We start from the raw sequence: 20,142 nt of genomic DNA, 5'->3' as shown, positions 1-20,142 counted from the left end.
CTCTCACATTGACAGTGGCTTGACGAAAAATGCAGACTGACCCCTCACTCATCTGGTGCCTTCGGGAGGTGGAGATGTTTGAGATATATATCTCGAACTATCTACTTCTTTTGTAAGGTCTGATGGCGTAGTGGGTTAAAGCATACTAGTTATGCCAGCTACTGGAAGGTAGTTGTGCTTTCTGGGTTCGAGTCCCACTGGTGGGTGTTGTCCAAAGATTATATATATATATATATATATATATATATATATATATATATATATATATATATATATATATATATATATATATATATATTAGTATATTTTGGTAGCAGTCTTTCCTGTAGACATATATTATTAAATATGACCGAAAAAGTAAGATTAATAATTCTAACACGAATTTTCTCAATCTTTCGTACATTACGCTTCACTGTTGGAGGTAAATCAAAAATCACTTCTCCAAAATTCATTTTTATTTCTAGTCTGACGCGACACGGGCGCGTTTCGTAAAACTTATTACATTTTCAAAGACTTCACAAATACACAACTGATTAGAACGTATCTCTGATTTTATATCTACATTTGAGTGAGGTGGGAAGGGTGATGTGGCATTAACACAAGACAGAACAGGAGGGGATATTAATAGGGTATTAAAAGTATCAACACAAGACAGAACAGAAACAATGGGTATTGAATAGAAGTGTTTGTAGAAAGCCTATTGGTCCATATTTCTTGATGCTTCTATATTGGAGCGGAGTCTTGAGGTGGGTAGAATATAGTTGTGCAATAATTGGCTGTTGATTGCTGGTGTTGACTTCTTGATGTGTAGTGCCTCGCAAACGTCAAGCCGCCTGCTATCGCTGTATCTATCGATGATTTCTGTGTTGTTTACTAGGATTTCTCTGGCGATGGTTTGGTTATGGGAAGAGATTATATGTTCCTTAATGGAGCCCTGTTGCTTATGCATCGTTAAACGCCTAGAAAGAGATGTTGTTGTCTTGCCTATATACTGGGTTTTTTGGAGCTTACAGTCCCCAAGTGGGCATTTGAAGGCATAGACGACATTAGTCTCTTTTAAAGCGTTCTGTTTTGTGTCTGGAGAGTTTCTCATGAATAGGCTGGCCGTTTTTCTGGTTTTATAGTAAATCGTCAGTTGTATCCTCTGATTTTTGTCTGTAGGGATAACGTTTCTATTAACAATATCTTTCAGGACCCTTTCCTCCGTTTTATGAGCTGTGGAAAAGAAGTTCCTGTAAAATAGTCTAATAGGGGGTATAGGTGTTGTGTTAGTTGTCTCTTCAGAGGTTGCATGGCTTTTCACTTTCCTTCTTATGATGTCTTCGATGAAACCATTGGAGAAGCCGTTATTGACTAGGACCTGCCTTACCCTACAGAGTTCTTCGTCGACTTGCTTCCATTCTGAGCTGTGGCTGAGAGCACAGTCGACGTATGCGTTAACAACACTCCTCTTGTACCTGTCAGGGCAGTCGCTGTTGGCATTTAGGCACATTCCTATGTTTGTTTCCTTAGTGTAGACTGCAGTGTGGAAACCTCCGCCCTTTTCCATGACTGTTACATCTAGAAAAGGCAGCTTCCCATCCTTTTCCGTCTCGTAAGTGAAACGCAGCACGGAACTCTGCTCAAATGCCTCCTTCAGCTTCTGCAGATGTCTGACATCAGGTACCTGTGTAAAAATGTCGTCAACATACCTGCAGTATATGGCCGGTTTCAAGTTCATGTCGACTAAGACTTTTTGCTCGATGGTACCCATGTAAAAGTTTGCAAACAGGACACCTAGGGGAGAACCCATGGCGACCCCATCTACTTGCTTATACATGTGCCCATCCGGGCTCAAGAAGGGTGCCTCTTTAGTACAAGCTTGGAGTAGTTTCCTCAGAATACTTTCTGGCATGTCAAGAGGAGTACAGGCTGGATCACGATACACTCTGTCGGCTATCATTCCGATTGTCTCGTCCACAAAATTTTAAAATGAATTTTGGAGAAGTGATTTTTGATTTACCTCCAACAGTGAAGCGTAATGTACGAAAGATTGAGAAAATTCGTGTTAGAATTATTAATCTTACTTTTTCGGTCATATTTAATAATATATATATATATATATATATATATATATATATATATATATATATATATACACACAATATTTAGATTTTTTTTTTTGCAAGTGTAGGGACCCATAGCCTCGGAGAAGAAAATAAAGAGTACTCAGAGAAGACCTTGTGGATCCTCACTGAACACTTTTATATTTTCTTCTCCTACCACCCCTATTCTTTTGGTATGTGTGTATATTTATCTAACTTTATTTGAAAATGTCATTACACAAAAAAAGTTACAATATTGATTACATGCAGGGTACAAGGCTGCTTGTCACAAGATGAATAGCTCCTCCAGCTCCTCAGATGGTGGGCAGGAACCATGGATGCAGTGAGCATTTCCTCTCTGGATTGCCATACTAAGGCGCTGAAAAAGAAAACTGGCAGCTCTAGGGTCTCTAGTTGTTTCGATTAGCTTAGACCCCAACTCCTTCAAAAAGCTAGCAGCACTTTTACCCCAGGCACCAAGTGTCTCTGAGGCAATGGGGACAAAATTGTAGTGATGCTCAAGGTCTCTGTATTTACGTGACTTGGCCGCTTCCCGGTGATTGGCAGCTCCTCCTGCTTGTGTAGCACTGAAGTCGACATAGGTATTGGCTAAAGTTGAAACGCAAGTGTAGTCCCACACCAACTGTCTACCATTCTTCCAGGGGTTCACCGTGATTCCGTCTGGGCGACTGACAGGCTCATCAGAGTTGCGGGACTTTAGGTAACGGGGCTCTCTCTCTGCTGGACAACCAGCTGTGGTAAGGCTTCTCTTAATAATGTCATTGACCTCACTGTGTCTTGCATGCCATCCTCCTGTCCTTTGGCAGAGAAGGCCATGCCGTCCGTACCTGTCGGCCTCTGCCTCGCTGCAAATACACCTGTATTCGGTGTGGATTGGGGCAGTGATTCGGAGAGCCACGGCAATTCGGAGGGCCTGCGGTGTGAGACGGGTGCGGTTGCTAATAGGAAATCACCTGCATGGGGAGCTGCTACAGCCCTAAGTCGGGTAGTGTCATGTGGTGTTGTCGCAGCTTCTAGCAAAATCGCCGTTTCCTGGTCGGCAATGGGGCGATCCCAGCTGGATTGCTTATGGGCTTCAGAAGGCGTTGGTTGGGGTGCTGGTCCTGCGAGAGAGACCCATTTGGTTGTGCAGTTTGTGAAGCTGGGATCATGTACCCCTGCCTGTTGAACTAGGTGCTCAGGTCGGATTTCCTTCACCAAGTTGTCAGACCCCACTGAAGAAGACAGGAACGCTGGTACAGCAATTTGTGTTGCTGTGCCAACACCAAGGCCCCCGAGTCTGACAGGAAGGGAGGCCTGTTTCCACTGTGAGTCGCTGAGGGAAAGATTGAGGGCTTTTTCTAGTGTTGATTTCAGCGAGCTGTCGTACTCTTCTAGTTTAATATTGTTGAAAGATGGCGAACATCTTAGAAAGTAGGTCAGCCTGGGGAGGGACAAGCATCTGGTGATGAGGTAAAGTGCATCATGAGCATCGATGTCTTCAATCCTCTCGTTCATCCTCTTCAGGTCAGTGATCTTCTTACCAAGGACCTCGTCGATGGCATTCCTTCCAAGAGGAGCACCTAGGAGTGTGCTGTCCTCAGGGTTGGTTGTATGAATGTCAGGCAAAACAACCTTTATTTGCTCTATTATGTGCTAGTTGGTGGAGGTTATTTCGCACTTGGAAGAGTTCAGGGAAAGGCCTAGGCTTGCTCCTTGCTCCTGAATTATTCTTATGTCGTCCAAGAGGGAGGCTGGGGAGCCGGCTAGAGTACCATCGTCCAAAAACCAAATACTGAGCTCACTGGACAGGTTATCGGTGACTTCCTTGATGACTAGGCAGAAAAGAAAAGGAGCAAGGGGGTCACCCTCTTGGACACCTTCTTGTGATTCAATATTTAGATGTATAATTAATTTGCACTAATATTTTCCCCTTAGAACGTATTACAAAGATCATTTACTTGGATGATGTGTGTTATTCTTTGGATTGATGTAAAAACTTACTCATATCCCAAGCATATATATTAGGTGTTTGTTTCTTAAAGGTTGAACCCACGTGGAAGGTGAAAGAATTGTTCGTCACTGACAATCTCCAGTACGTGTTCAGGTTAGACAGCCTGGAGTCGTCCCACAAGATAAGCATCCCCGTTGGCCACCCTAATGAGATTGGCCAAATTTTCGACATCATATCTTACGACAAAGGTGAGATGTTCAAAGATCAGATAACTTTATGTAAATGTCTACGGTACTATATATTATATTGAAGCTACTTTTTTTTTTTTTTGCTTGATTAGAAGCATCTCTGGTGCTTACTGATCCCTTTACAAAGATTTTTTGTATTCCACAATTTCAGTCTGGTTGGTTCATTGATGAAGATTATGCCACCCAAGAGGTGGCATGGGTATGAATACAATATGCCCGTGAATATCAATAAAATATGTAACATGAATAAGTTGCAATATGATTGATTGATTGATGAAGATTAAGCCACCCAAGAGGTGGCACTGGTATGAATTGCTCGTAAGTGGTAGATTTTGTTTTAAGTGAATGTATACTGTCTGCTGAGTGTATACTGTGTATACTCGTTGTGCCTCATGTAGTCCTGTTTTCCAGACGAAACTCATCCTCTGTTAGTGTTCTAATATTATAATTTGTCCATGTATACAAATCTCATAAATATTTATATTGTAATGCTTATTAAATCCGTATCTCAGGTGCATCCATTATCCGCATGATGAACCACTTCCTGACGGAGCGCACTTTGAGGAAGGGACTGAGCAACTACCTCAGTGTTTTGTAAGTCTTTATTTTATTTGTCACGTTTATCTGGTGTTAAATTTCTCTTCCATAAGTAAAGATGAAGGAGTTGTTGATGTGTGTACAGCTGAGATTGTTTGGTCTTGTTGAGCAGCAAGTATGGGAACGCCGAGCAGGACGACCTTTGGGAACACCTGACGGAGGCGGCCCATCAGGACGGTTCACTGCCCCTTCACCTCACTGTCAAGACCATCATGGACACCTGGACGCTGCAGAAGGGTTACCCCGTCATCATGGTGGACAGGAGCCCTGACGGTACTTCCGCTACTGTCTCCCAGGTGAGGTGGTGAGGGTCGGTACTTCAAGTGAGGTCAGTGAGGTGGTGAGGGTCGGTTGCTATTGTCTCTTAAGTGAGGTGGCCAGGTGGTGACGGACAGTACTTCCATTCCTGTCTCTCAGGGGGGGAGTAAGGATCGGTACTTCTGCTACTGTCTCCACTGTTGGCTTCCCAAAATTATCGAAACATACCCACTCTGCAGAAACCCCTTGTGGTCATGGACATAACCTGGCATTTGGGTCATGGACATAATCAGGCATCAACTAGTGCCTAAACACTCTCAGGCCGAAACTACGGAAGCGTTCAAGAGCAAAGTCCTCAGTTAACAGGTTAGTTATAACTAACTATTTATAGTTAACAGAACCAATCACTGGCCAGTATATTCAGTCTGTGTTAAATATTGTCCGTATCTCTTGTTTAGTCAACAACCGAGTTGTTGACTAAATGTTATGGCGTAGAGAGGAATTTTTATTATTTTTATTTTTTTTTATTTTTACATGCAAGCATGCAAGGGAAAAACAATAAATACAATAAAACAATAAATGAAACAGTACACAACAAACAAGAAACCGCCGGCCAGAAGGACCGACAGCCCAGCACAACAATTAACAAAGCTGGATAAGGTAACAATGTAAGCATGAGATACACACAGCAAGACAAAACAGAAAATAATTTACAATCAAGCACGGCAAAGAAAACAATAAAACATAGTAACATTATAAAACATTAAGGAGGAAAGAACAAAACAAAACAATCTCACCGGCCGGAAGGACCGACAACAACGCACAACAATATGAACAGGTAAATACAACAAAAATCACAACACTTAAAGCATGAATATAACACACAGGGCAAAGAAGTAACACAAAAAACTAATACACGAAGAAAAACTCACACCAAACTACCTGCTACGCCCCAAACTAAAGGGGAAGGCACGGGCACAAACTACGCGAGGGCAAACAAGCAGCCAGAAGGGCACACAGGACAAGAGGAAACACAGAATTTAGGAAATCAGTAGACATACTTGTCCGGAAATAAGCTCTGAGGGAACCGTACATTGTACGCCTCCCATTACAACCACTGCCAAGGGTCGAGACCATCCACCGGGGATGCCATCTCATCCGGAACCCTGGCAACAAATACCTGCAAACAGGGGATCCAAATGGTATTACACCGGAGGCGAGTGATCGGCACACGCTCCCACACGAAGGTAGACTCTTCATGAAAGTACCGCGGCTCCTCGTATAACGGTAACGTAGCAATCCTCTTCCAGTGACCCTGCGGCATCTCAGACTCCGACATCATGTCCCCCAGGTCCCCAATGAACATCCTCCGAGCACGGACCCATATAGAGGGCACCACCACAGGGGCACCAGCAGCCACGGGCACACCGTAGGATGACAGCCGGGAATCCGATCGCCGCGGATCCTTCGGCAAAGTCACCACCAGGCTACGCCCAGCACCAGCATCCCCACCATCCCTGGCAGCGGAAGCCACCACCCCCCACCACGGAGAGCCCTCCATTGGAGGGGCAGAAGGCGCACGTGAGACACAGCCACCATCACCAGCAGGCACATGGACCTCCACCTCCACTAACCATGGAGCCAACGGCGCATTCGGACCCACACCGTCCACATCCGAGGATCCACAGTCACTAAAATCCCCAACATTGGGCCAGGCGGACGACGAACGCCTGGAACGTTTGGGCTCCGGCCGAATATCGTCAGAGCCGGAAGCTGACCAAGAAACACGGGCACCACTAGCCGGACGAACCGACATTCGATGCAGAACGGCAGCAGCCTCTACCACAGGGGGAACCGAACCACACACAGCAGGAGGCACCGCAGCCACCCCAGCACCCAGCACAGGAGGGACCCGAGGGGAGGATGCAGGGCCAGGTTCCACAGCCGAAGACGAGGAAGCAGATGGCGACGCCTCACAGGGATTACCAGGAAGGTCCACGGGAGCGGCAGGGCCAGAGATACGATCAGGAGAAACATCCGACGACACCACAACACCCAGAGGAGGGTCTGCGACAACCGGGGGAACGTCAGGCAATGCTGGGGGAGCCTCAGCAGCGAACGGGACGCTTGCCTCCTCACCCCCAGCGTCCTCCTCCAGAGGGAGCGGCAGGAAATCCTCCTCACAGAACAAATTCACTGGAGCGACCGGAACAGCAGTACACCCGGCAGCCTGATGCCCCAACAAGCCACACCGGAAACAAGTACAGGGTTGACATGCATAAAACACCCGCACGTTGTACCCTAACAGCCGGACAGAAGACTGAACGTCCGACCTCAGTCGCATCCCAAGGGTCCGAATGTTGGTCTTCACACCGGAATACATGCCAGATGATAGCGAGTTCATCCGCACAATGACGACGGAGCCGTACCTCTGGAGGAATCGCCACAGGAAAGTCTTTGGGAAACTCCATGGGGGCACCATGGACACTTACATAAGTCACAGCTCCACTACGGTCCAAAATGGTCACAGACCCTGCGCCATCCTGCAGCTGCAAAGTACGTCCCTCATACTTCCGGAGAAATCCACGGTACACCTCCTCACCCATAAACTTGATGATGACACAGCGAGCAGTGACCAGCTCGACACCATACACATCCTGGACCAGGACTCGGAGCATGTAACTCAAGACCAAGTCCACCAATGGGTAACCAGCACGGCCAGTAAACTCCAATCCTATGGAGTTTATCCTCACGACAGCCGGAATAGGGCAGCCCATCGTAAACACCACCACCAGGAACAGCAGGGAGGGTAGAGACACCCACACCCCCTGCCGGCGAAAACGGCAAGCACCCAAAACTGCCGGAGCGGGCAAACACCGCTCGGCAGCCCCAGTGGAATCTCCTCGTAGAGAGGAAGTGGCACTTGATGTTGATGCCAGAGGAACACACAATCCCCGTGGTAAAGTGGTAAGACACTTGCCTGGCGTTTTGCGAGCGCTTTGCTCTGCGTTCGTATCCTAGCTGGGGAGGATTTACCGAGTGTCAATCGTTAACTGTAGCCTCTGTTTACCCAAAAGTAAAATGGGTACCTGATTGTTAATCTATTTGGCGGGTCGTATTCCGGGGAACATCGGATTAAGGACTTGCCCGAAATCCTATGCGTGCTAGTGACTGTACAAGAATGTAATAACTCTTGTATATATAAAACAAAAGTTTTCGTGCCTCCATTTGTTTATTTATTTGAGTATTTTATTGTGTATAGTTCCATTGTTGGATTTGTCTTTGGAATACTGGATAAGAAATCGATAACATTAAAAGAATGTCTTGATATGTGACCTCTTCCTGTGCTTTGACTTAGAGATGAGTCCAGTGTTTTCTTCCATGAATTTGTCTCCGTGAATATTTGTGGAGCTATGGAAAGACTGCATTGCTTGCATGCTTATTGCAAACGAAATGCCAACTATCCCTGCTTGCTTGTAGTTATCGGGGTGCAAACTATCCAGTATGTTTGCTGCAAAAGGAGTCAGAACTTTTTCTTCTTGCTTGTTGCAAATAGGCAGCAGCTGTTCCTGTTTGCTTTATCCCAATCTGTGAACTCGTATCTCTTATCATGCTTGTATGATTTTATAAATTTTCCACAATGAGGACTGCATTTCTACTACCAAAACTGACGTTTTAATATAAATATGTAACGCCCTTCGGTTTACGTTTCCTCCATCATTGCTGTAGATGTGAATAACTAGAGGTGAGGTGACCGGGTGTTGTACAGGTGAAGTGTTGATGCTCTCAATACTGTCTCCCTGCTAGCCACTCGACACAAGAAATACAACAATATACTTAGCCTGCTACAAAAATTTTAATATCCTAGGATCTTTTTAGAAGATTTAAACATAATGGAAATCCCAATTTTTCATTTTAAAAATATTACTTTCTTTTTTTCCTCAGGAACGTTTCTTGCTGGCAGGGACGGCGGTTTCTACGGACACCCACGTCTACAAGTGGTGGGTGCCGTTGACCTACACAGCTGGCGACGACCCCAACTTCAACAATACAGAGGTCAAGGTGTGGATGAAGGAGTCCGAGACACACATCACCATCCCGTCCCTGCCCAACAAGGGTCATTGGGTCATCTTCAACCTGCGAGAGACGGGTTATTACAGAGTTAACTACGACCACAACAACTGGAACCTGCTCATCCAGCAACTCCTTACCGACCACCGGGCCATCCACACCATCAACAGAGCTCAGATCATCGATGATGCCATGAACCTTGCCAAAGGAAGTGCGTATCTTTATATATATTATTTTTATACCAGCTATGATACCCTGCCTTGCCCTAGTTATGGAGGACACAAGTTTATTACACAGTATCCTCATTTCTGTAACCATCTACATTATACAGTCTTCATTACTAAAGTATATGGAGTATACTATGTACTAAACTATATGTACATCCACTGTTAAATTAAGGTATACAAATATTTAACGTCAGGCCTAGTCTGGCCTGTGACTAAGACCTAGTCAAGAATTGGAGCTAGTAGCGTTTCAGATGTTCTAAACATATGAGAATTACGTTTATGTTGACAGGCCTGTGATAACCCTTATTAATGATTCTCATAAAAATCATATTTGCCTAATCGCTTGTGCCTAACACCCAGAGCCTGTGACTCCGCAATAAAGCACGATAACACTATACAATAAGTTAGTGATATTCTTCATGAAGGATGTTTTCAGTTACTGAACATCGTTATAATGCGTTGTATCGTATTACATTAAACAAGGGATTTTATGTTGTTGAGTGCGACCATTGATTTATTGATTGATTCACTATGAAGGGGGAATGATGATAATTTTGATATTGAAAATTGAAAATCAAATTATAATGGTGTAAGATTGGATATGAAAGTCAACTTACAGATTTCTAAACTCTTCCTTGAGCCACAGTATAAACACCTGGGTTTAGAACACCTCACCGCCAGTGTTAACGATGTAGCCTTAACCATCCCTTTTCCCCTGCCCCTGTGCCAGACCGGGTGAGCTACGAGGTGGCTCTGGGGCTCTACAGCTACCTGGGCAACGAGACCGAGTACGTGCCCTGGAAGGCAGCCGTCAACAACCTGGGCTACATAAGGAACATGTTCACACGCACTGGCAGTTACGGTGCTCTCAAGGTGAGTGTCCAGCTCTCAACTCCTCTAGGATGTTATCGAGGTTTCACCAATGTAACAAGAGGGAAGAAAAGTAATGACTAGTTTAAGAGAGAGGAAATATATTGAATGGTTTAAGAGGAAAAGTAGTTTAAGAGAGAGGAAATATAATGAATGGTTTAAGAGGAAAAGAATGAATAGTTTTAAGAGAGAAGAAAATTAATAAATGGTTTAAGAGAGAAGAAAAGTAATGAATGGTTTAAGAGAGAAGAAAAAGTAATGAATGGTTTAAGAGGGAAGAAAAGTAATGAATGGTTTAGGAGACAGGAAAAGTAATGAATGGTGTAAGAGGGAAGCATTGGAGGTAGAACTCCTGAACCACAGCTAGAGTGCACGTCGGCAATGAGTGAATTCCAGGATTTGGCTTCAGTGGAAGCCTCAGAACCCCTCGAGGATTCAATGGAATCCTAGGATGCATTTCTTTTGACCATGTCGTGTTTTGTGTTCTAGGGCGTGGAATCTCTCACTGTTCTTGTAAGTAAAGGCGAAATTTTCTTCCCCACGCCAGAACTACCTGCTGGACTTGGTGGTCCCACTCTATGACAGGGTTGGGTTCAACAACAGAGCGGACGATCCTCTCCTGGAGCAGTACCTGCGCCACACTGCCGTCAGCTGGGCTTGTACGCTGCGCCACAAACCTTGTCTAGATAACGTACTCGGCCTCTACCGCCAGTGGATGACCAACCCAGAGAACAACACGTAAGACAGTTTCTGTATAAAATTGATTTACGAACTTTATCAGTGACATTTCAAGGCAGAAAATCACAAGTATGCAGATTTTTACTAAAAAGCATTTATAATATTTAGATTTATCCTCACGAAGATGCACGTGATTTAAAAGCATACCCAAAGGGCAAATTTTCTACCTTACTGTACTAACCTAGTTGTACTCGCCTAGTTGTGTTTGCGAGTGTTGAGCTCTGGCTCTTTGGTCCTGCCTCTCAACTGTCATTCAACTGATGTACAGATTCCTGGGCCTACTGGGCTCTATTATATCTACATTTGAAACTGTTTATGGAGTCAGCCTCCACCACATCACTGCCTAATGCATTCCATCTGTTAACTACTCTGACTAAGTTCTTTCTAACGTCCCTGTAGCTCATTTGGGTACTCAGTTTCCACCTGTGTTCCCTTGGTCATGTTCCACCCGTGGGTGGTACCCACCCACGTGGTGGTAATCATCCACGTGGAGGTACCCACCCACGTGGTGGTAACCATCCACGTGGTGGTACCCACCCACGTGGTGGTAACCATCCACGTGGTAGTACCCACCCACGTGGTGGTACCCACCCACGTGGTGGTACCCACCCACGTGGTGGTAACCATCCACGTGGTAGTACCCACCCACGTGGTGGTACCCACCCACGTAGTGGTACCCACCCACGTGGTGGTACCCACCCACGTGGTGGTACCCACCCACGTGGTGGTACCCACCCACGTGGTGGTACCCACCCACGTGGAGGTACCCACCCACGTGGTGGTACCCACCAACGTGGTGGTAACCATCCACGTGGTAGTACCCACCCACGTGGTGGTACCCACCCACGTGGTAGTACCCACCAACGTGGTGGTAACCATCCACGTGGTAGTACCCACCCACGTGGTGGTACCCACCCACGTAGTGGTACCCACCCACGTGGTGGTACCCACCCACGTGGTGGTAACCATCCACGTAGTGGTACCCACCCACGTGGTGGTACCCACCCACGTGGTGGTACCCACCCACGTGGTGGTACCCACCCACGTGGTGGTACCCACCCACGTGGTGGTACCCACCCACGTGGTGGCTCACGGTGTTTAATAACTCAAGCTAAATTTGAAATCTGCAGTTCAGTGGATTTTTGCATGTTATTAATATGATGTATCCCCCTAACTTAAGGCTTTCATTATCACAAGTAATTTTAACATGGTTTGGGGAAGTTTGTCATTGCTGTGATTAGCCACTGTTTCTCCAGATCGCCTTTTCACATTCTTGCACTTGTATATAGTAGCAGTCTTAGAAAACGCATTATTGTTTCAACTCGTCGTGTTAATAGAACGTCGCATTTTGACGCATACTCTACCCAAGGTCAAAAATTGTCGTACTAGAAATTGGTAGCGGTTCGCGAAATTGACTTACTGCCCTGTTTTATGCTTTGGGTCCTCTGGTAGGTTAGGATAAGGGCACTTTAATTCGACAATTTCTTGACGTTGGGAAACCTTGTTAGGACGGGCTAATTTTTAATACTATTATAGTACCTACTCCTTTGGCAGGATCATCTCTCCCAGCCTCAAAAGAATAGTGTACTGCAATGCGCTCGCGGCAGGCGAGGAAGAGGAGTGGGAATTCGCCTGGAATCAGTACCTCCAGACCAACGTGGGATCAGAGAAAAGCATTCTTCTGAGGGCCATGGGATGTACCAAACAACTGTGGCTCCTCTCCAGGTAGGAACTGTTACATCCTCGAGTTTAATATTAACTCCTGACTTAAGTTTGGCCTGGTCCCCCATCTGAGTTTAACAACAATGAATTATTCTTAAAGACTTCTGTTTAACGAAGAATATGCCTTAAAATTTAGCAGGTAAGTAAAAGAAAACAGATTCATTAAACTTGTAGACAATAAACAAAAATAAAATAATAATAGAAAGCTACTGACCTGGAGCTTAATGTACCAGTACTTCCTGAGAATCAATTAAAAAACGCAACCGTCTTCAATGTGCTAATAAAAAATTATTAACCTCTTAAGGCATGACATCAGATCATGATCATGAAATATGCAAATGAGCACAAAAGTTATGATATTACAATAACATTTCTCACCGCGATTAAAGTCCAAAATAGTTACTCTTTGGATGACATGCAACTCCACTATCAATGAAATTAATTTATTGGTAAGGCTCTTAGCAAATACACAGTTTTGGAATGATACTCAAGAACATATGAAAAGTGTGGACTACGTAATACGTAAATAAATTGAAATTAAGGTACAAATTTAGGGTAGTGGAAGAGCAGCCAACGTAAGCCCAGCCTTATATAAACCCAGACGTTAATGCAATCCGTCCTCGACTCAAATCCATTACATCCAGCGATCGACCCCACAGACGCATTCATAAATTTTTACATGCCGTTCATTCAAAACAAATTTTCTCAAATATAAATGAATATTATAATTTTTAGCATATTGTGCATATATAGGTTAGGTGTTTAGGGTCTGTTGACGATTATTTGTACTTGTAGTACGTGGGTGAAGCATTTATAGCGTTGTGGTTCGAACAAAATTCGTCAGTGAAGCACTTGTTCCGGATATGTTCGAACGTCAGCAGTTGTGAGTCGTGTGTAAACCGCTTTTCATTCATAAACAGGGGGTTTGGCGGGTGCATGGAATCACTTTTGGATCTTTGTTTGGAGGACGGGCTGTTTACAGCGTTGTGGTTCGAACAAAATTCGTCAGTAAAGCACTTGTTCCGGAAGTGTTCGAACGTCATCAGTTGTGAGTCGCGAATAAACCGTTTTTCATTCATAAACAGGGGGTTTTGGCAGATGCATGGAATCACTTTTGGGTCTTTGTTTGGAGGATGAGCTGCCTCTAACATGAGATGGAAGAGCATTGTTTGTGTTTGTACACTTAACACTACTTTTTTGTTGTTTAGTCTGTCATTCAGTGTACGGTCTGTTTCGCCAAAGTATTGGAGAGGGCAAGACGAACAGGAAATAAAGTAGACACCAGCAGCAGCATGAAGCAAAAGGAGCAGTGCGAACCAGATTACTACAGAGTGTGTTAGTTTGCCGAAAAGTGAGTTTTATATCTAGAGAACGAAGGGTCAACAAAGCCTAAATGAGTCAACAAAGACTCAATTAAAACTCTTGGCTTGCACTGCTTTTCAGTAATCAATACTGTGCTACTCATGCCTGCAATGTACTGCAGGAGCTTATAATATATCAGGTAGATTCACAGTAAAGCAACAATTCCCCTGAAATGCTCATACCTTGTTTTCTATTTAACTCTTCATATCACTTCTTCAATTTCATATATTCTTATGTTCTTAAGAAATTGAATTCAATAAAAATATTTTAGATTCTCATTGAAGCAAAAATATTAAGATTAAATAATCATCGTAGTTTCATTACGGAAAAAAAAACAAAAATGCTCTTTTAATGATTTTGATAAAAATGATTGGTATTTTTCTTCAGGTACTTGGAGATGGCCATCGATCCCAACAGTGGCATCAGGAAACAGGACTCACAGCTTGTCCTTGCGTCTGTAGCCTATAACGACGTGGGGCGTCCCCTGGCCTGGACCTTCCTCAGGGACAACTGGAAAAAAATCTTTGACTAGTTAGTTTATATTTTTTTAATCTAAAATTATTAACTGCTCTTATTTAGACCTACGAGGAGTTTAGCAGTCTTGTGAAGGTTAACAGCAAGTAAACAAACATGTTTAGGAGCTTTGTCTACTAAACAAGCTTCTTCTCTTTACAGTTTGTAATAAAATACTTTTAGACACTGTTATTCAAAGTGTTTACTCCTAAATTAATAAAAAAAAATTTTTAGGTCTACAGCTTTTCAACAAACTTGTATGAAACTGCAAAAAGTAGCAAGCATATTAGTTCTACTGCTATTGAGCTAACTTGCTTAATAGCGAAATTATTAAGTAAAGCAACTACTAACTGATAGTGTTTAGCACTGTCAATGATACACGATTATGTATTGCGATACATATCTGAGTTTGACTAGTGCACTGTGGTAATAATGGCAAAATATTTGAAGTGATGTATGAAAGCAGTTTATGATAATCTCAATATTTTCTTTAATACTGACTTCTTTTCCTGCACAGCTTGGGAGGAAAGGCAAAGCCCAACATCATATCGGCCTCTACTAAATATTTCAACACTAGGCAACAGCTCAAAGAGGTAATGACACTATAACTCTCTCTCTCTCTCTCTCTCTCTCTCTCTCTCTCTCTCTCTCTCTCTCTCTCTCTCTCTCTCTCTCTCTCTCTCTCTCTCTCTCTCTCTCTAAATACAATAAAGATAATTATACCTAATAATTTCAATAATTAATAATTACAATTAACGTTTTAAAAACCTTTGCTCTAAAACATTATATCATAACATTAAAAACACCTTTTATTAAAACATTCTGACCTCACGTTTTATAATCGTTTTTACACATTCTCAAAACACGTGTATAAAACGTAATTTAAAATGTAAATAAAATAATAAAATTTTGGGTTGAAAACGTTCAGAAAACGGGAAAATATTTGGTGGGTTCCCACCAGCTCACCCGGTCCCTCCCTCTATCTCACCCGGTCCCTCCCTCTATCTCACCCGGTCCCTCCCTCTATCTCACCCGGTCCTTCCCTCTAGCTCACCCGGTCCCTTCCTCTAGCTCACCCGGTCCCTCCCTCTATCTCACCCGGTCCTTCCCTCTAGCTCACCCGGTCCCTTCCTCTAGCTCACCCGGTCCCTCCCTCTATCTCACCCGGTCCCTCCCTCTATCTCACCCGGTCCTTCCCTCTAGCTCACCCGGTCCCTTCCTCTAGCTCACCCGGTCCCTCCCTCTATCTCACCCGGTCCCTTCCTCTAGCTCACCCAGTCCCTCCCTCTAGCTCACCCGGTCCCTCCCTCTATCTCACCCGGTCCCTCCCTCTAGCTCACCCGGTCCCTTCCTCTAGCTCACCCGGTCCCTCCCTCTATCTCACCCGGTCCCTTCCTCTAGCTCACCCAGTCCTTCCCTCTATCTCACCCGGTCCCTCCCTCTGTCTCACCCGGTCCCTCCCTCTAGCTCACCCGGTCCCTTCCTCTAGCTCACCCGGTCCCTCCCTCTATCTCACCCAGTCCCTCCCTCTATCTCACCCGGTCCCTTCCTCTATCTCACCCAGTCCCTCCCTCTATCTCACCCAGTCCCTCCCTCTATCTCACCCGGTCCCTTCCTCTATCTCACCCGGTCCCTTCCTCTAGCTCACCCAGTCCCTCCCTCTATCTCACCCGGTCCCTTCCTCTATCTCACCCAGTCCCTCCCTCTATCTCACCCGGTCCCTCCCTCTATCTCACCCGGTCCCTTCCTCTATCTCACCCGGTCCCTCCCTCTATCTCACCCAGTCCCTTCCTCTAGCTCACCCAGTCCCTCCCTCTATCTCACCCGGTCCCTTCCTCTAGCTCACCCGGTCCCTCCCTCCAGCTCACCCGGTCTTCCCCCTCCAGCTCACCCGGTCCCTCCATCTAGCTCACCTGGTCCCTCCCTCCAGCTATTTTAAATCCCTCCACAATTTTAATACTATAAAGGTATGATTTACAAAGGACAATGAGTCTCAGTACATGTACATAAGGAAGTGTTTTCTCCTCAGGTGATGGCCTTCCAGGGGGAGCATCGAGGGGAGCTCAAAACCGCCACCAGAAAAATTGATCAGACTATAGAGACGATAACGAACGACATTGCATGGATGGACGCCAACTACGACACTGTGGTGAAGTGGCTGGGACAGCAGGGCTTCAGCGCCAGGATTAAGAACGTCTGGGCTCGGCCATCACTCATAGTATAAGCCCTGGAAACACAATCCGAAACTGTCTCTATTTTCCGCTTGTTACAACTTGTAATAAAGTTGTTACATCTTGGCTTAACGTGTTTATGACGTATTAGAACGTTGTTACAACTTGATATATTGGTTGTTATAACTGGTTAGGAGGTGTTAAAACTTGTTCGAACGTTGTAGCAACGTCGTAGTTTAGGTGTGTGTTTGGCGGGAGGCTTTGAATGATGTAATAATATACAGCTCTGTAGTTACGGCTCATGTGGGTTGGAAATATTCCTTTTGAACAATGAATTAAATATAAAAATGTTCACTACAGCCTCTTCCTAAAGGTATTAGAAGCTGTAAATATACACATGTCATACCTAATAGCCAGAATGTTCTATTCTCGGCCTAGTATGCAAAGCCCAATTTGCCTAATGAGCAGAGTGATTTTGTTAGTTTCAAAATTTTATTTCCAAGTGATTTATTTTGATTAATATTATTAGGAACATGAATTACTGACTTAATTATGTTAGTCCAATTTAGGGTAAGAGAAGTCTTTTTGCCTATGTATTACAATTTTTCCCTCCGGATTCCAGCTTCTGGAATCAGGTAATAAATACAATAAATGTATTTATTATATTTATAATAAATAATACATATTTATAGTACATAATAGTAACTGTCAGGAAATTTTTTAAAAGTTTATAAAATCTTAAAGAAAAATTTAATATTACGTGTTACCAACGCAGACAAACCAAATGCTATTGCAATTTTCAACAAAAAAATACATTTTATTGAATATGTAAATTAAAGTAAGTCTGATACTTACAAAATTGACAAAGACTCTTTTTAATGTTGTTTAATATCATTTTGAACCTATTAAAAATTAGTTGAAAGGTAGTAACCTTTTATTGAAAACAATTAACTATCTGCATCATTAACTGATACGTAAGGCCTGCTTAAAACTCAAACTTAATAATCTGGGGCCAGATTCACGAAGCAGTTACACACCGTCGCACTAAGGACGCCCACTTCCGCCCACAATATGGGTATTGGATGCATAATAAATGGACTTAACTAACTAAACCTTTAACAAGCTGCTGGCTTTCTGTCCTCGTCGAGGCCACTAGATAGTGAAATGATCCGTTGATTCTTGAACAGAAACAAGATGGGACTTGAAGACCGGTAAGCGACTAATCAATAGTTTTTGACAGGCATATATAGAGGGGAGTTATGCAGTATGGACATGCATACATAGAGGACATGCACAGTTATATACCAAGGACAGGTATACATAGACACTTATACGCCAAGGACAGTTATACACCGAAGACAGTTAGTTATACATAAAGGCACTCGTGCACCAATGACAGGTATACACTATAGACAGTTATACACCATAGACAATTATTACCAAACACAGGTATACACCACGGACAGGTATACATAAAAACTCTTATAACCCTAAAACTTCTATACACATCACTGAGGTTAGACAAAAAGAAAAGTCAGTATTAATATATTACTTTATATATCATACATCACATTTTTATTAATTAACTGCAACGTTCTATTCACAAATTATGTCATAAATATATATATTGTAAAAATTCAAAGCTATATAACGACAAAAGAAAAATCTTATTGAACTAAATAAGCAATGTAACTTTACCCACACAATTACCACAACAGTGGAGTGGATCACACGACGGAAGGTAAACTGAGACAAAGTTTCACTATATGAAGCATTAGAAGGAAACCATTGTTTACAAGTACCCACGCTAGCTCTAATGCAACGAGAAGTTTACATAAATTTTGCAGCTATACTGTGTTGCTATACAGTTACACCTTCTTAGCACTTCGTATGTATTATAGAATAATCAATCGCTGCCGAGATGACCTTAGGATATGTTAACAGGGAACTCAGACAGCCCATAAAGACAAAACAATAGTTATAGAACTGAATTTGAATATTCATAATGTATATTTGTTACTTTATAATTTCAGCTTAAGATCAATTATTCACAATAATGTTTTAGGGACAGATAACCACGTTTGAAAATGGAAGGAGCAGCCAGAGCTGCTAAAGAGGGGTAACACAAATTCTTCCATTTTCAAATGTGGCTATCTTGCGTTTAATAGATCTGCACTATTAACAGATAATGCAAATCTATTAATATATATATATATATATATATATATATATATATATATATATATATATACATATACATATACATATATATATATATATATATATATATATATATATATATATATATATATATATATATATATATATATATATATATATATATATATATATATGTGTGTGTACTGACTTGCTTTTAAACCAAGTTTGAAGTTTCTATACTTCAAACTTGTGGTTTAAAAGCAAGTCAGCGCATTAAGCATATAACAGGGCTTGATGGAAAACGTGAATGATCCCTCACTGTCTCAGTTGCCTTGAGAGGAAGGGGGATGTCTGGGGTGAAATACCCCAGAATTCCCACCTCTTTGGGGCTCTGAGTATGGTGTAGTGGATTTAAGTGCGTACCTGCCATCTTGATGGCCAGGGTTCAAGTCTCCTGGTGGGTGTGAGTGTCTAAAAATATATATATATATATATATATATATATATATATATATATATATATATATATATATATATATATATATATATATATATATATATATATATATGTCGTACCTAGTAGCCAGAACTCACTTTTCAGCCTACTATTCAAGGCCCGATTTGCCTAATAAGCCAAGTTTTCCTGAATTAATATATTTACTATAATTTTTTTCTTATGAAATGATAAAGCAACCCTTTTCTCTATGTATGAGGTCAATTTTTTTTTATTGGAGTTAAAATTAACGTAGATATATGACCGAACCTAACCAACCCTACCTAACCTAACCTAACCTATATTTATAGGTAAGGTTAGGTTAGGTAGCCAAAAAAAGCTAGGTTAGGTTAGGTTAGGTAGGTTAGGTAGACGAAAAAACATTAATTCATGAAAACTTGGCTTATTAGGCAAATCGGGCCTTGAATAGTAGGCTGAGAAGTGCGTTCTGGCTATTAGGTACGACATATATATATATATATATATATATATATATATATATATATATATATATATATATATATATATATGTATGTATGTCCTACCTAGTAGCCAGGACGCACTTCTTGGCCTACTATGCAAGGCCCGATAGGCCGAGTGATTTTCTTTATTTTCAATAAATTGTTTCCAATTAGTTTATTTGAATTATTATTATTATATTATATTAGGAACAT

The 20,142-nt window shown here is 42.7% G+C and overlaps 1 protein-coding gene across 1 annotated transcript in view; it reads left to right on the top strand.

Annotated features, from left to right (window-relative positions):
* The window catches only part of LOC123751612 (aminopeptidase N), a 19,572-nt gene extending 1,511 nt beyond the window's left edge, over positions 1 to 18,061 (top strand). The window contains exons 2-11 of the mRNA XM_069333021.1: positions 4,130 to 4,286; positions 4,799 to 4,880; positions 4,996 to 5,179; positions 9,087 to 9,423; positions 10,170 to 10,312; positions 10,857 to 11,047; positions 12,602 to 12,772; positions 14,519 to 14,662; positions 15,162 to 15,237; positions 16,674 to 18,061. Of these exons, the coding sequence (XP_069189122.1) occupies positions 4,130 to 4,286; positions 4,799 to 4,880; positions 4,996 to 5,179; positions 9,087 to 9,423; positions 10,170 to 10,312; positions 10,857 to 11,047; positions 12,602 to 12,772; positions 14,519 to 14,662; positions 15,162 to 15,237; positions 16,674 to 16,868 (1,680 nt within the window). The 3' untranslated portion in view covers positions 16,869 to 18,061. The remainder of the gene's footprint in view (positions 1 to 4,129; positions 4,287 to 4,798; positions 4,881 to 4,995; positions 5,180 to 9,086; positions 9,424 to 10,169; positions 10,313 to 10,856; positions 11,048 to 12,601; positions 12,773 to 14,518; positions 14,663 to 15,161; positions 15,238 to 16,673) is intronic.
* Positions 18,062 to 20,142: the final 2,081 nt, after the last annotated feature.

Source organism: Procambarus clarkii, chromosome 4 (assembly GCF_040958095.1).
Source record: "Procambarus clarkii isolate CNS0578487 chromosome 4, FALCON_Pclarkii_2.0, whole genome shotgun sequence".
NCBI classification, from domain to species: Eukaryota; Metazoa; Arthropoda; class Malacostraca; order Decapoda; family Cambaridae; genus Procambarus; species Procambarus clarkii.
Note: the sequence above shows the minus strand (reverse complement) of the source record. Positions and strands in the feature narration are given on the sequence as shown.